At 39.9% G+C, this 17,421-nt stretch overlaps 2 protein-coding genes across 3 annotated transcripts in view; both read right to left on the reverse strand.

Annotated features, from left to right (window-relative positions):
- Nucleotides 1–2,347: 2,347 nt before the first annotated feature.
- On the reverse strand, nt 2,348–5,530 carry CNTF (ciliary neurotrophic factor). Its single transcript, XM_021685453.2, has 2 exons — nt 4,997–5,530; nt 2,348–3,774 (listed from the first exon to the last, which is right to left on the reverse strand). Exons 1-2 carry the CDS (start codon nt 5,108–5,110, stop codon nt 3,289–3,291), a joined length of 600 nt encoding a protein of 199 aa, XP_021541128.1. The 5' UTR covers nt 5,111–5,530; the 3' UTR covers nt 2,348–3,288.
- A 1,401-nt stretch (nt 5,531–6,931) lies between these two features.
- Nucleotides 6,932–17,421, reverse strand: part of ZFP91 (ZFP91 zinc finger protein, atypical E3 ubiquitin ligase) — a 42,753-nt gene continuing 32,263 nt past the window's right edge. The window contains exons 5-11 of one of the 2 annotated variants that reach the window (XM_021685452.2): nt 17,104–17,205; nt 16,446–16,580; nt 15,629–15,679; nt 15,132–15,210; nt 13,898–14,012; nt 11,016–11,115; nt 6,932–10,674 (exon numbers count right to left, since the gene is read on the reverse strand). In XM_021685452.2, coding sequence (XP_021541127.1) covers nt 10,164–10,674; nt 11,016–11,115; nt 13,898–14,012; nt 15,132–15,210; nt 15,629–15,679; nt 16,446–16,580; nt 17,104–17,205 — 1,093 coding nt within the window. In that variant the 3' untranslated portion in view covers nt 6,932–10,163. Of the gene's footprint in view, nt 10,675–11,015; nt 11,116–13,897; nt 14,013–15,131; nt 15,211–15,628; nt 15,680–16,445; nt 16,581–17,103; nt 17,209–17,421 lie in introns of both variants that reach the window. The other variant, XM_021685451.2, reaches the window with a different exon arrangement.

Below are 17,421 nucleotides of genomic sequence, written 5' to 3' on the forward strand. Positions count from 1 at the left end.
TCTGCCTGTTTGACCAGTGGTCACAAGAATGAGTCATCCATTGGGCTTTAATCCACAGAAGGCTGGAATGAGAGCAATACCAAGGCTATGACTTTATTAAAACTCTCAATTCCCTCAGACCTGATTATTTCAAAGCTAATTTTATTTGATGCTTGGCCTATGAGTTTGTGCCAATTTGCAAATTTTTTCCAAATCACCTTCTTAAATCAATGTAAAAAGAGTTTATCTTCGCTCATATATGCAATTCCTTAACAGATTCAGGAAAACAGAATCTCTCTCCCACAGAAGACTTCTACAGGCTGTGGGAATACTCTTTACAAAATACAAGGTAGGGGTTAGGAACTACATTCATGCCTTTTAATTATATATATATATATATATATATACACACACACACACACACACACACAACATATATCACTATATAGTTACATGTTATACATTATATATAAATTTTATATTTATGTATTATATAATATAGTTTACACATATATAAAAATATGATTCCCCAGAGATCCGATCCATATATAGATCTAAGGAACAAGGAAACTAAAGACCAAAAATCTCTTTTGGGTTCTGGATCCTTAAAGAAACCATACTTCTTCCACAGTGTTGCCATTATTCCTATCTGTATTTAAGACACACACCTAGAACATGGACCTATTGTTGGGTCCCTTCTTCACGGTCTTGTCCATTTCAGATAAGCATGATGCAGTCTACACATTCAGATCCATTCACGTTTATGACTTTGTTTTTAAAGTTAAGTGCTCACTTCTCCCTTATTTATCTACACTTTTCTAAGCATTTTCTCCATACTTCTTTTGAGGCATATTGCAAGTTTTTTTGAAGAACAAACTGGTACGGAACTCTTAGTACAACGCTGGGAGTACACTCTGGAGACTTGCTGCTTGTGACCTAATCGAGACTTCCGTAGCTTCCTATTTCCTCCCATTCAATAGTTAGTACTTGTACCTTTTCTGGACCCTCTGCCACTTCAAATATGCCTCTCATATATATAAATACTCCTTCACATGTAACTCAGAGCTTAAGCCACGTTCCATTGACTTTTGAAACTTCTGCCTACGTCTGCTCTGCCACATCTGCTGAATATAAGGACAAACCCTCGGAGAGGGGTCACTCCTTTCAGATTCAGCAAGTCTGTAATCAGTCATTCCCCACTAAGAATTTGTAGTCACATCTTTATCCATTAAAGAGTCTAAAATATTCCACAGATAAATCTAAGAGCTTCACATTAATAAGCAGGTACTTTATCAATGAGAAATATTGCTCTTGAAGCAGAAGAACCAGTTGAAGCTTGAATGAAATAAGCATCTATGCATTTACTGAGGAAGTATCTACCCATACACCAAAGTTACAAATGAAATAAAACCAAATGATAAACCTCTAGTGGCAGTGGGACCCAAATGTTTATTATCACCTTACTTTCTTCTAACCAGGCAACTCTTTCCTTGTCTCTCTCATTTCTCATTTGGTACTCAGACAACCTCTGAGACACAACTGAACTCCCCCCTCCTCCAGAAAGGGATTTCGGGCCCTTGCTGAGCTCCTTTTCTTTAACACCCTAACACTTAAACCTGTGCCTCCCTCCCAATTCCAACCATTATTGATGTTTTCTACGCATACAAGCTCACTTCCACAAATGCAGACTACAGAGCAGGGCCTTATGTCCCCTGTATTGCCACGGTGCCCAACCCAGGGTCCTCATAACACTGACCTCGTGGAGTTTTGGACACAAACCCTTGTGGGAGAAAGACACAAGCTAGGTCACCCCGTCCCATCTCATGCAACTTATGGGTGCTAGCCGTCTCTGACTCATGGTTCACTTAAGAGCACAGGAGCTTCAAGTAAGTAAACTAAATTGATTTGGGTCCCACATCCAAGATGGTGGGTTTAATTGGTAGTGTGAAGTAACGTTATACCTGAGAACTTTCGAATTCACATTGCACCACTAGTTTCACAGGCCCGACCACAAATGACCTTTCCATCAATGCCCACATTTACCGGTTGTGTCTTTCACACTGTTTCTCTCAAGAACACTAAACACAGCGCCCTGCCCCTCTGTTGTGAAGCATGGAGGCTGTGCTATATATAGTTTCAGAATCGCTGGCATTCCCACGGGGAACAGAGTGGGCCTCACCCTCTCCTCATGACTAAGTCCAGAGAATGTGTGGTAAAGGAGTTTGTGACATTTTAACCTGAGTGCTATTCCAACCACTGTCCATGAACGCTTGTTTACACTGCCTGTATCGCTACACTGCTGCTCACAGTAAACGCGAGGTAGGCTGCTTGTGAGCTGTGCCCAAGCCAGAACATTTGTGGACACTTGATAAAGCAGGCTGTGTTACTGCACATCCTCAGTTTCCTAATTTCAGAAGTCTGGTGGGCCTACTCTTTTCCCCAAACAGAATCTTAACATCTCCACTGCTCTCGTCTTTGCCAAGCGTGGACAACAAATACCGCCTTTAACACTACAATTATGTTACTGACCTATCAGGACATATAATGGGGATTGTTTTCCAGGGCCGGGGATAGAATACTTGAATGTATTTTCCAACCCGCTGTGGCAAAGAGGTGCAGTGGTAAAGGGTCATAATCAGGCCTCTGAAGTGAAAGACACATAGGCTTTAGGATGAGAAATATCTGGGTTCAAACTTAAGTGTGCCATTTGCTAGTTGGGTAACCTTTACCAAGTTATAATTTGTTTTCTCACCTGCCAGATGGGAATAACACTACCTCCCTCAACAGGGTTGTTGTTAAGATTATAATATACACAGAGCCCCTGGCATACCGCTACAATATAGCAGATATTCAATAAATGTTAGTATTTTTATTATCCAAGAGTTTGAATTGGCTGGAGTCCAGGATTTTTAATTAAGTTTCAATCTTCCCAGAAAAGTCATCTAGGACTAAAGTTAAACATGTATTTATTCTGTCAGACTATTAAATCCTTGTAAACTTAACTTAGTGGGTAGAAAAGGTTAGAGCACTAAGATGGAAGGATGCTGCCCTTGCCCCCATTCCCTTATGGCCCCAACACACACACACACACACACACACACCCCACACACACACACACACACACACACACACACACACACCCCGTATGCCCTGTTGTCCTTGTCTCCAACCCTACTTCGTGAAAATGCCTATGGTCTCTAAGGTTAGAAAACTTTCAACCTTTCAAAACTTAAGAATGGGAAAGTGAGGCCTCAGGGCTGTGTATATTCCATTAGAAAAGGAAGGAGGGAGAGAGAGGAGGGATAACTGCTATATTTTCTTGTCATTAGCAATATAATGGCTCCCATGTGTTGGAATCCCAGTCTGATGAGAAATGACTCGAAGGTCATGGATGGACCTCACTGTCCACTGTGAAAGCTCTCGCAACACCTTTAGGCCCCACAGCTTCTTCTCAAAGAGACCACCATCTCCACAAATGATGGGCATCCCATCAGCCTCATTGGAGGGGATCTTGTGTTCCAGAAGCATCATTAATTCCTCCAGCTGGTAAGCAAAGGCAGCAACTTGAAGTAGAATGGTATGTATTGCTTGATGGAAATCCCCTTCAGCTGGAGTTAAATGCACCTGCTGGTCTTCTAAAAGCCTGGCCAACATAACATGGAAGGCACGATAAGCTTGGAGGTTCTCTTGGAGTCGCTCTGCCTCAGTCAGCTCACTCCACCAATCAGTGCTTGCCATTGGCACACCATCCACAGAGTCCAGGTTTATGTTCTCGTTCAGGCCCTGATGCTTCATCTGGCCAAGGATACATAAAAACATCACATCTTCTGTAATTATCCCAAAATTCTCATTTAATCCCTAAATCTCATGTGAAGTCTTATTCACCTTCCTTGTCAAGGATCCAAATTGTAAAGAAAATAAAAATTTTCCAAAATTTTTGGATCATTTGGGATCCAATGACTGGACTTTAGGAAGACCTTATTCACTCTGAAATGATACATACTGCTTTGACTACCTATTCACTTTTTGTGGGAGAATCTGCAGCTTTCATTAGATTCTAAACGTTGAAAAACACTAGTCTACAATTTTTCCTTCCCACTTCGAACTCCCTCCTGGAAACTGGAGTACCTGAATCATACTGGAGTTTTAAGTATTTTAAACATACTTGAAGACACTGACCAGACCTTAGGAAGCCCTAGAATTAACCCATTGCAGAATTTTTCTAACCCCCTCTCCTTCATTATCCACTCTCAACGGTGAGGACAATCCTTTAGAGAATTCAGTGGGAATTAGTTAAATAAAAATTAAAAAATAAAAAAAGGCACTGAAGAGTCTGATTTTTAACTGGTGAGGCTGTACAAAGATAAACCAATTCTCAGAGAACTTAAATTTACAACTCTCCTTCAGTGTTTCTGTAATAGTGAACCTTAGGTGGAGACTGATGTGGATCTCCCTCTATCAGAAAACCAATCTGGAACTCCATGGTTAGTTCCTTTGACACTTCCCTAAGTCCCCAATGAATCTTCTAGGGAATCCTTTTGATAGTGTAGGTGACCATTCTATTTAGACACACAGAAACTTGATATATGTAATGAAAAAGTGGGTGGCTAATACTGTACAGAAGAAATTCTTTGGGTTTATGCTGCTCAAAAATTCAGAACAATGTGAATGAAGAACCCACACTTAGAGGGCACATGGTTAATCTATTCTGGTAGAATTCAGACTGTAGGCAATCAAATTAGGAATAGCCTCCATGACACGCAGCCAATCCCACTCAGAAGCCTATGTCTATTTTTCTTATTCATAGATCATGTCTCCTAAACAGCCTAGAGAAGAAAATAAGGTCATAGGAGTTTCCTTAAGGGAAGGAACCATGTCAAATAATAGGTGCCCAATCTATGAATGACTATATGATTAGGGCCTTCAATGATTGGTATTGGGGGCTGGAACATGATAGTAAGGGGCTGCATCAGAAGAGATGAAGTGAAAACAGACAACAGCAAATCAGGCAACTTACATAAGATTCCAAAAGAGCAGTCAGGTCTGAACGAATCTTCCTTGCTAGCCAGATAGAGCGGCTACAGAGGTCCCGGCGGTGAGGGGTCAGCGGTGAGTGCTCTGCAAAAGCCATCCCCTAACTCAACTGTCCCAGGAAACAAGTGAGCTGGGTTTGCTACTGTCTACACTGGTCCAAATAAGAAATGTTTATCTCAGACTAAATCCCCTGGGCATTCTGTACTAATGGGATTGTGCACCCCACCCCCACCCCCCTGCCTGACTCAGAGGTGGCAGCAAATTCCTGGCTGTGGATTTTTGTGCCTGTGGAATCAAAGGCCCCTTTTTAATCAGCTTTTTTTCCTGCAGTGTCTGCCTCCATCTCTCTCCTCCACTCAGTGCTGAGCCTACTTGTTTTTATGTCATTGTTTTGCTTTTGCACTTAGCAACAAGGTCACTATCACACTAATCCTCATGACATCCCTGCCTAATGTGATCTACTTTATATACACATAATCAGTTCATTTTGTTATCACCCTCCCTTGCACTCCCCATGTCCTCCTCTTTCTCTCTCTCTCTCTCTCTCTTTCCTTTTTTGGCCTGGTAAAGTATTCAATAATATTAAGTTATTAACAGCTGCCATTGATTAAGCAGCTACTCTGGGCCAGACACTGTGTGAAAGGCTTTAAAGCCTTTATTTATCTTTAGAATAGTTCTATGAGATAAGTATTATTTTCCTCATTTTACATTAAGAAACTGAGGCTTAAAGAAACTAAATAATGTGCACAAAACCCAGCAAGCAGGCAAACAACTTAAATTAGGTCTCTGATTCTCCCATTGACTTTGCAATTTCATTCTGTAGGTTTTTCACATTTTGTTCAAGAAACAAAATTTATGCAAAATAGGTCCTTTAAAAATATAGCATCTTTTCATTATGTATTTAAAGTTAGTTTCATTTACACTCAACTAAAAATCAGCAAAGTCAGTCATCTCTAACCTCGATCATGGTGACTTCCTTGCAGCTACAGGATGAGGAAGGTACTGTTTGGGCCTGTTCTCTTCCAAAGGACAGGAAACACCCAACGCTGACTGGGAAACATTTCTAAGGCAGTAGTCTCAAGTGACAACATGCTTTCCTTCTTCCTTATCCCAGTCATACCACACTGCTTCTTAACAAAATATGAGAATGAGCTGGGCTTTGAAATGAGGACAAAAGAGTTTAAAAGCACATGCAGAGTTCTCTTCTGCTGCATCTAACGTAACTCTGTAGGTTAGATAATGCTCCCTGAGCAAGAGCGGCAAATGTCATCCCCAAATCAATTAACTTTCACTATTTCATACCATAGACATCGTCTCTAAATAGAAACACATGCCTTTTCAGGTGCAAACTTCCACAGGGAAACAATAAACAAGGGGTGGAGGGGAGGAAAACTGAGACTGGCACTCACAGTAGGCCTTTTAAGAAGGTAGGAGGATTCTATTTTTATCTTTTAAGTTAGTACTCGCTGTGGACACTGAGTTTTGTGAAAAAGCACTGATATTAAATGCTATCAAGGTTTTGTCATTATCAGACTAACATAAACCTCATAGCATCCTTAACGTTCTCCCTACTAGATTAATAAGGCCATCTTTTCTAGAACTCTGTCAAAACACTGGAGGGGTTTCCAAGTTGGCCAGATGATCAAAGAATCCTATGGCAACTCAGCATTAGAGATCAAGAACGAAAGAGTCAGAAGTAAACTATCTGACTCTGCCGGAGAGAAGCAATAGCACCTGCCACATAAACCCTGTCCTGGGGGCACTGGATTCTCAGCAGCAGTCAATTGTTTTAACCCTTAGGATAACTGTAACTCAGTACAATCAAGGAAGACAAGTTGCTTCCATGAAGACAACTTTTATTTTTCTTTACATATTTATTTTGGATATGCCTTACCTAGATTAAGAGAAAACAAGGATTTGAAAAGCAGAGTATCCCTTTTATTATAATTTCTTTTTACATAACCTTTTCAACCTAGATTCAGGTAACTACCTGTCTCTCCCATCAAAGGAGAAGGGTCCTGCACATTACAACAGGCAAAAAAGGCTTTTAGGAAATAAAAATATTTTAAATTGATCCATTACAATTTTTCAATTTTCTTGAGTACACTGGAAAGTGGGAAAAAGGAGGAGGGAAAAATGGTACTTCAAACAACCAGACTGTAATAACCTTAGCTGGGTTTAGTACACTCTTTATATTTTTTCCAGCAGGTACAAAGGAGGTTCAAGTGCTCTATGTAGATGCTTTTCCATACCTGAATTCTTTTTTAACTTCCAGTAATCCTGGCCAGTGTTATCCAAACTCTCTGGAGCACAGTAAGTCTCAATTATGCAGAATAACCCTGGGCAACCAGAGACTAGGGGAAAGCGCATCTCCCAGAAATAATACTTGTATCTCAACTATACTTTCAGAATTTTGAACTGCCAATTCAAATTGGAGAATGTGCAATGGGAAGTTATTAAAAAGGTAACCCAATTTGATTAAGAGTACAAAATGCAGAATTTTAAGACTAAAAGGGCTCCTTGGAAGGACAAAGAAGTAAATAGCATGAGAAGCAGACAGGGAAAGGGAAGAGGGCCTAGTATAAGACAGCTTACTTACACCACTCCTATTGTGCTAGCATCCCTTTATCAAAAGGAAAAAAGATAAAGGCCATGGAGAATATTTTAAGATTGATCGCAAACTGCTATAATAATTTATTGAAGCAAACGGTAGGCAAGTGGTACCTATAAAGAGGTCAAAAAAACAAAAGGAGGAAGAATAGAAAGTTTCTAATTATTAGAACTAACTTGTTGCTTTGGTGGGGAGGAGTGTGATATAGGGAAGAACGTATTTTCCCTCAATCTCATCAGGTTTTTTTTATGCAGTTTGCTTTTGTGTAGGTGGTTAAAATATCTGATGACTAACCACTGCAAAAACAACTTACAGAGACAAAGGAGAAGATAAATGTGACAAAGACAAAAGGTAATAGTGTGGGGTACAGATGCGAGCTAGTAAAAAAGTACAAAATGGACTTATAATGGGAGTGGAACAACTTTGTTGTAAACCCACCCAATCAACCTGATAGTATTTTCAAATGTACTCAACATACCAAGTCAATTCCAAATCCTTACTGTGGGCAGGAAAGCATATTCTACATCCCTTCTATCCTTATTCCATTTTCTACCCCCACAGTGGAGGGATGGCAAATCTGCAACACTCTGAAAAGAAACAATAGTGCATTTAAGTCTATTCACTGTAGGTGTCTGACTCCCTATTCCCTGGCATCCCAACCACTGACATTAGTGGGTGTAAAGTAAGCCTCTTTCAGAGATGACATTTGTTACCCCTCTTTTTTGGGGAAAAAATAAAGAGAAAACTGATAAACTTTGTAGTTTTAGTGTTTGTGAAAAACAAGCTGTTCCTTATTTTGCTCTCAGCAAAACTTCATTCTTTGCAGCAGCCATCACACATTTCTGACAAACAATGAATAGGGCGAGCCTTTAATTCCAGCTTGTGAGGTACACAGAAGGAGAGAAACTGCACTTCTAATTCTCTAAAAATGAGCCAAAATAGGTGTTTAGTCTTCTGGGAGCTATAAATGTACAAAAACACCACCTGCCTCTCCCATGGCCAGTAATAAGCAATCCAGCCCAAGAAAATCCCTATCTCAATGGAAGCGGTAATTCCCAGAATTTTAGGTGAAAGCCAAAGCCATTATTATACAGATTATTAACTTTGTCTATGGAAGCCTTTCCTTTTCTGAGGTGTTATTTTTATAAAAGGGAAACAAAACAGAGTAATTTTCTTTGACTTCGAATGAGTCACTAATGGTAGTGTCCTTCACTAATTGGGAGCTGGAATGAAACAATGATAAAGCAAAGCAAAACCAAAAACCAAGCAAGGGGCCAGAATTGGGCCAATAGGAAGGTGTACAGAAAGAATTGATGGGGATAAAAAAAGAAAGTAAATTCGCAAGAGAAAATCTTTTATCTGTAATTCAGACCATGAACAACCCTTCTCTCATCCCCTCAAAATTCCTAAATTGCAATGCTCTAAAAACTGAAAGAGCACTAGTTACCAAAAACCTAACATCCTTCCCTAAAAAGGCTTCCGAAAAAGCACTAGGCTACTGTAGTGATTTTGTTAGTGCTGAGGACCAGCTTTCTTTAAAGGCCACTGGAGAGCTATGATTTTAGAGGCTGGCTGTGCTTCTTCAACCCTGTATCTTGCCTTCAAAAGTACCTCTTATGGAAAGGACCCCATGTCAGAATAACCTAATCTCTCCCAGCCCCACAAAATATAGCAACGAAGACCCCCCCCCCCAAAAATCAGACTTTCTGTTAATAAATAAGGAATCTCAGGTTCCACAACACAAAAACACACATGTTCAAAGTGCAAATTTCTGCCATTAGTCTGGGACTTTTCTCACTGATACAGAGCCCTGCCTTATGATCAGAGAAACCATGAAAAGGGCAGCCCCCCCCCTCCCCCCAATTGGGAGCCTGCTTCCAAGCTAGTGAGCACCACTGAGAACCAGATGGAGGTGTTGGAAGGGGACTGAAGTGCTGGGGTCACAGAGGAGGGAGGTGGTCCCCGTGAATCCTTCCTTTCCAAAACCCAGCGGGGAATGGAGGAAATGGGCTTGAGTGAGAGAGGTGTGCTGTTTTAACAGCTCACCCTGCTAAAGGGCCTAAAGTGCCAAGTCAAGCTGCCAGCCTCCAGAGATTAGAACTGTATGATACTTTGGGGATAAGTGTGCTGCAGTGGGTAGAAGCCAGAACCATAGGGCAGCAGTGAAGGAGAAGGGGTTTAGAGGACAGTAATATACTATCAAGAGTTAAAAGCTGATCCAGAGCACATCAAAGTTACAGGTTTAAGAAGGGATCTGCCAGTGAGCAGGAAGTCTGCCTGGCTGGAACTGAGTAGGAGGATAACTCTCACTTTAAGAGCTTCTTTTTTGCCTCTTTTTGGTAAAGGCAACATCAATTTTATAAAGGGGACAATAGAAGGAGAAGAGGGTAGGTGTAGGTGTGTGTGCTGTGATCCACAATGGAAAGAGCAGGCCCTTCAGTTATTTTACTAGATTTTAAATGCTTTAAATTTTTTTTGTCCTTTTTATCTTTTAAATACAAAGTCTGAGCTGTCCCAGTGCCCAAAGTCTTCCCTTCCACTAAGGTCCAGTAGAGTCTGAATCTTCAATCAGAACCTCTGTGGTAGCACCGAGTATATCCGAGTTCATGACCAGCCCTTCAGTGCCCCCACTGCTGCCACTTCCCACAAAGATCTTCCCATCAGCCATCAGGCTCACCCGTTCTGTCCCACTACAGTATGACTTTGACATCCCTTCAGCTTCTAGCAGGAGGCACTCTCCAGAGGTGGAGTTTCCCAATGGCTCAGGAAGAAGAGGAAGACCCTGCCCATCTGCAGGTTGTGTCAGGGACTCTGGGTTAGTGCCCAAGATATCTGTGCTGGTGATGAGGGCGCCTGCATTGGCAGCCAGAGCTTCGGCAATCAGCACCTCAGGGTGGCTTTTTGCTTTGTGTGCCACTACGCTGTCCTTCTTCTCAAATTTTTTGCCACAGATATTGCAAGAGAACTGGTAGAAGGAATCTGCATCATGCTTCTTCATGTGCCAATTAAGGGATGCCTTCTGCCGACACGTAAATCCACAGATCTCGCATCTAGGAAGAGTGGAAGAGGAAATGGCTGATCAAACAGAGAAATGAAGAGGGCTCTTCTTCAGGGTCAGGGCAAGAATTCAGAGGTCACATATATAGGCAATAGTCAGTAACACACTTCTTGGGAAAAATTAGGAAAAGCTAACCAGATGGAAAATTCATCTGTTTCGTTTGTTTAAAAAACTGAGGGAATAAGAAAAAGTTCACTAAGTAGCATCCCCAAATCAATACTGACTCTAATTTGGTAAAAGTCAATAGCAGTGGTGACTGAAAAGTCTGCACAAGGACTAACAAGTAGGGGAGATATGCGCTTCCCCACATGTCCACCAGTAAATAACACTCACTGTAATGGCTTCTCGCCAGTGTGAATCATCCGGTGCACTGCCAGATTGTGAGAACTCTTGAAGGCCCTAGCACAATATTCACAGATATAATCCCTTTGATCTAAGAAGAAAAATAATGTGGTTAGTGTTCCATTTAGAATCCCTCTAAGTATTTAATTTTCCCAGTTCACAATAAGTAAGCAGATAATCAGTCAAGTCAGTTACAATAAAAGCAATACTGTTTTCAACGTACAAAACACCTTGGATAAACAAAATTTTAAAAAGAAATATACCATTTTCAATTTTTTTTTAAAGTCCATACACTCAGTAGCATAAGGACTCGTTTAAAAAAAAAAAAACTAAACAAAGCAAAACAAAAACAACTAATGGAAATATGAGAATTAGAACCCCAATCTCAATCCCAGTAATCCAGATCTTGGATAAATTGCTTAGTAAGTAAAGAACATTTTCCCTGGATTTTATTCTTTAAAACAGTTTTTTCAGGTTGTGAAAGGTGAAAGCTTATATATAAAGAATTTGGCACTCAGACCACCACCACCACAGAATTTGGTATTCCCTAGAAGAAAAGTGATCCACAATTAAAGTGGTAATCATATCTTCTGTTTCAGGTTTAAAAATTGTTACCCAAAATAAACAATTTGAATTTCTCTCAAAAGGTTCAAGTTGCTGCTATCAAACATATGCAAACAGTACACCTGTGTTCTTTACCTTATTCTCCTACCCCACCCACATCTTCTGCACCATTCAACTACCTCCCTTTCTGTCATTTCACAATCCCCCCAAGTTTCACAGGATTTTTGATGAATTTGGTAACATGGTGTAGAATCTATGGACCAAAAGGGCACTGCACTTAATTATTTCTTTATCACTTGGTTTGGGAGAGAAGCAGATAAGGAGATGCTCTGTATCTCCTGAATAAATGACCACTATTGTTTTCTATGCCTTTCACTTAAAATTGCTACAAAAAGTCACAGTGAAAACATGAGGGTAAGTTAAAAGGCAAACAGTATGCAATTTAATTCTATATTTCATCCCAAACAGTTCTAAAGCCAAGTGTAGAAGAAGAGCCAAGTTTGTCCCAGGCTTGAATACATTTAGGAATCACCGGGGGGATCTTAGTAAATGCAGATGCTAGCTGAGCAGGTGTGAGGCAGAGTGTGAGATGCTGTATCCCTAACAGCGGCTCAAGTGACGCCAGTGCCTGTTGGGCTATCCTCCACATGCTGAGTAGGCAACGTCTAAAAATGCACTTTTAACCCAAGGACAATTCGTAGTGTCTCCCAGATCTTGTCCACCTTTCTAGCTTCATAGTCACATGGCAAACCTGGGTGGGGCATCCACTTGCTTAAATAAATCACATCTTCAAAGGGATCTGTCTGCACTAATTTGGAAAAAGAAAACTACAATAACATCATAAAACTGTACTAACCAGATGTAAATATTTGGAATGGACTGAACTTCTAAAACACAGTCAGTTTCTCACAGTAGGTCTACGACATTTAGCTAAAGCTGGTTGTCAGAAACTACTCTGTAGAGAATAAAACATAATTAACAGGGAGAAGGAGTGGAGAAAAGGCAGCTCGCAGCAAGGAACAGAGTGGAGACAGCCCTCTCCCCGAAGCCTCACAGTACAATGCGGAGACTGGAGACTTCAGTAGTGATTCAGGCCTGAGCTCAAGTCCTGGGGCTCTGAAACGTCCACTGTGTGTGCCAGGCCCTGTGCAGCAAAGAGCACTTTATATGTGATCTCATTTTATCCTTACACTAACTCCACAATATCGGTGACACTATTATCCCCTTTTTTCAGATGAGGGAAAGTGAGAAGTAACTTGTCTAAGTCACACATACAATAAAAGTAACCCTGGGCAGGAGACAACCAGAATTCCTAGTCTTACCCTCTACAACTGTTGGGAAGATGATGTGTAATAATCCAGTGTCTGGCACCTACTCAATTAGTTCTAATACCCAGCTTCATTTGTTCCCATGAGCTGAACTGCATGGAGATTGTCAGTGGCTACAAATGAATGGAATTTGAAATCATTCTACATTATGTATAACGAAGACATTAGGTTTCTCTTTTTGAGTCAACAGTTCCTACAGGAGATGACACGTGAGGTCAGTAGCTAGCTTTCAGGACTGCAGCAGCACAGAAGTGCCGGGAGCTACTTACTAGTTACCATAAATCAACAGGCAAGCCTCTACACCATCGAGGCCCTCTCTTCATACTCCTCACTTCTAGTCTGTAAGAGCTACTGCAAGTATCTCCTGGAAATGGAATTAGAAAATCCTGGTTCTGGGGCACCTGGGTGGCTCAGATGGTTAAGCGTCTGCCTTCGGCTCAGGTCGTGATCCCAGAGTCCTGGGATCGAGCCATGCATCAGGCTCCTGGGCTCAGCAGGAAGCCTACTTCTCCCTCTCCCTCTCTCCCTGCTCATGCGCTCTCTCTTTGTGTGTCTCAAATGAATAAATAAAATCTTTAAAAAGAAAATCCTGGTTCTGCTAAAAACTAGCAGTGTGACCAAAGGCAAGTTACATAATGTGCAAAGCCTCTCGTTTCTTAGCTGTAAAACAAGGATAATACAAGCAAACTTGGTGACGTTGAATGGATGGATAAGCAGTAACAGTTGATACAGGATATGTGCTCAATAAAAAATTATCCTGGTCATAAAAGTTCTTTATAAAGTCAAAGGATAAAAGTAAAAAGCCCTCACTTGTTCATCCCTTGTAAAATTTGTTTTATTACATTTTATTTTCATACCTTTCTCTCACACTTGACTGTAGACTCTTAAGACTTACATTAGAAAAAAATATCATTACCAATCTACACATTTAAAAGTAGAATGCATTTAACACTTGGTAAAACATTTTATTTCAGAAAGTACCTGTATGATGTTTGGCATGTCGTAGAAGTTGCTTCTGGAGCCTGAACAGTCGCCCACAGGAGGGATGAGGACATACGTATTTCTTCTTCAGCAAATGCTGATACTTAATGTGGTGCTAAAACAGTAAGAGAAAATAAAGAGGGATAAAAAGGAAGACTTCCTGAAAGCTTGTTCCTTTGCTAAGTCAAAAGTTTTAAAGAGGGGCGCCTGGGTGGCTCAGTTAAGTATCCAAATCTTGATTTTGGCTCAGATCATGATCTCAGGGTCCTGAGATGGAGCCCCACATCAGGCTCTGTGCTGGGTAGAGTCTGCTTGAGATTCTCTCTCTCCCTCTGCCCCCACCCCCACCCCCTTAAAAAAGTGCTAAAGGGAAACCAAATACTCTGAATATGGAAGGGAGGTGCAGTATAATAAAACAGTTAAGAACACAGGCTATGGAAATAGACAGACCTGGATTCCAATCTGGGTCTATCATTCACGAGCAGTGTGACCTCAGGAATGTGCTTAAATACTGTGAGCTACAGTTCTCATTTGTAAAATGAAGACAACTGTAAGTGTCTCACAGCATTACTGCGAGGATAGAGAGATCACGTGTTGTATGGTGCTTAGCGCAGCACACGGCATACAGTGGAAGAACAGAAGCAATCACTATTAGCACAGAGACAGAATCAGAGAGTAGGGCCTTAGTCTCATGTTATCCTTGATGCTAAACTAAAAATCAAACAGGCATTTCTTAAGCTTTAGTGATAAACATTTCACTTTCATGTTTTCTGCCAGACCTAAATATAAGCTGTATCTTTAATTCATTTAAAAAAAAATCTACTAAAGACAAAAACCCTAAAAATTTATTTATTTACTTGAAACATTATTCAAGAAATCGCGGGTTAGAGTTGCTAATTTTATTTTTTAAAAATACACATTAAAATAAAGTCTGTTCATCTGTGTCTTTGGTTTGTTGGTACAATCATCTCTTATATCAGAAGTATTTATACCACAATGGGAAACACTGGACTATTCGAAGATTCCAAGGAAATCCTTTAAATAACCTCATGTTGTTAGACATTTTTAACACAATGACTTAAGTAATTTTATGCTTTTTAAAGAAAGATTTTTTTTGACACTGTATGTCAATGATAAAGCCTACACAAGCTCACGAATTATAGCATCTCATGAAATAGAAAAATCAGTAATGGAACATAACCTGAAAGGCTGCCTTACATAACAATTTACTAACCTGCAAATAGCGAGGGTGAGCAAGAACAGTTCCACATCCTTCCATCTCACAACGAACATACTGGATTGGAGGCTTTTTTCTATTATCAATATGTAGGAGAAAAGTTAGCAAACAGAAGAGGCACGCTGCACAGTGGCTTAACTGAGTGCACTATAGGGAACAGCAATTTTATAGCATTAAGAATTAAAATCTCTTTACTAGTATATAGCTTGCATAGAATTTATGTTAGAAATAACCAGAAACTATCAAATGTTTGGTAAGAGTTTTAAAAAACAGCACAAAATAAACTAGTGACCTCCCAAAAGAAGTGTTAAGATTTTTAGAAACTTAAAGACCCTACAATGGAAATAAAAACACAAGAACTCTGCATCAAGGACATTAATAAAGTTGCACTTAAGATATTTTTACATAGCCATTCCTGCAGGGTAATTATGAGTAATTACGTGAGTGAAGTGCTTACCACCAGGAATAAGGAACATAGTAAGAGTATAAATTACCTCCTTTTGGGTAATCGTGGACTTTTGTCATCTTTTCGCCTTCTTCCTCTCCTATAATTAAAGAACAGAGTAACTGTCCACATATTCCAGATTGAAGCTTACAGAGTGAAGGATGGCTGAAGACATATACTCAAGACCAAAGAGCACGTGGCGGAAACAATGGATAACGCAGAATACAGAGTCAAAAACGTATCTGACAAGCCGAACAAAGATGTCATTCTGAAGTAATTTCACTTAAATAAATCTGCACTACAAGTTAAATACATACCTATCACAAACTATACATTACTATGGAAGATTTGGATAAACCTCAAGGTTACTACTTGAAGAGTCGTTCCAGTAAAAAGTCTATCACTTAAATTTAATCAATTTAAAAAGTAGAATAAAATAATCTATTATCTAAAAACCCTAAGAATATAAACTATACTCTCCTTTTAATAGAACGAAAAAGACTAAACACTTAAAACAAATCTTATTTCTGCAACAGGTAATGGTTGCTGGACAGAAAGTCAAGACTCTTCAATCACTTGCCCTCATTTGCCCTTCTTTTGAGGATTCACATTTGCCATACTTTTTCTTGCTATCTCTACTCCCTCTGCATCCCATTAGCTGCTGTCTTGCCCACTCATTTAGACATCTTTAAGTATTGCTTTGGATTAAATTTAAACTTTTCAGAGAGCATCTGCAATGAAATTGTCAGCTGCTTGAGGCAGCAATATGCACCTGTCAATAGCCCCCCTCACACTCCCACTCTTTTTCCCACCAGTGGCTTCAAAATCTGTTAGGTTTCCATTTTTAGTAGTAATTGCCTACTCACTTCCTAGGAGGGTCCTCATCCTCCCTAATTTCATTCTCTTCTTCTTTCACCTCTACCTCTACTTCCACTTTAATTTCTTTCTTCTCCTTCTCTTCTTTCACCTTCCCTGATTTTCTCCGTGGTTTTGGGGTTTCCCTGAAAACACAAACACATTTCAATACTGGTATCCAGCAAAGGATCTTTGCAAAGGGAACTGTGACAAAAGGGTAAAACCTGCGGTTATCATTGATTTATTGTAAAATTATGATCCTTAGCTCATGAAATGTGATTTCCAGTCAATTGTTCCTCACATGCACAGTAAAAGCCATTAGGCTAACAATACCTGGGAATCAGAATGCACTACAGTTGTAAAGAGAAAGACAAAAGTAAAAAATTCTAAATATTCAGGCAATTGATGATACTTTGTACCATCAAGGTAAAACATGCAGACATCCAATAATTTGGATATGATCAAAATAAAGTTATATAACTAGAAGAGAAGGCTGTGTGAAGGAGTTATAGGATAATGTTAAATTGGCAAAACAAGTGCATGATTAATTACTCATTTAAAATTAAGTCTATACCCATCAGTTCAGCAACAAGGTGAAATAAAAGCATGCAACAGTGCTTTCCTAACTTATTTTTCATCGACATGTCTATAGTAAAATCCGAGACATGCCTCTCTAAGTGGGGTTTGTAGGTCTCGTCTCTTGGGTCGTCTTTGAATGGTATTTCCTCTTCACTGATTAACATCTCTTCTTCCTCTTCCTCCTCCTCATCACTACTAAAAAGAAGCAAATTTCTGGATTAGAAATTCTAGTTGTAAGGATTTTATCTGACTGGATTTTATTTGCTAATTTATTTAGAGGTTGCCAAAGATTCACATAGTAAGTTATCTAGAATTTTCATCCTTATGGTCTAATTGGACTGCAATCTAGCTGTTTTATCCTCACAATGATAACTGTAACTAAAAATACATAAATCCTAGGAATGCTAT

This window comes from Neomonachus schauinslandi, chromosome 11 (genome assembly GCF_002201575.2).
Source record: "Neomonachus schauinslandi chromosome 11, ASM220157v2, whole genome shotgun sequence".
In the NCBI taxonomy this organism is placed as follows: Eukaryota; Metazoa; Chordata; class Mammalia; order Carnivora; family Phocidae; genus Neomonachus; species Neomonachus schauinslandi.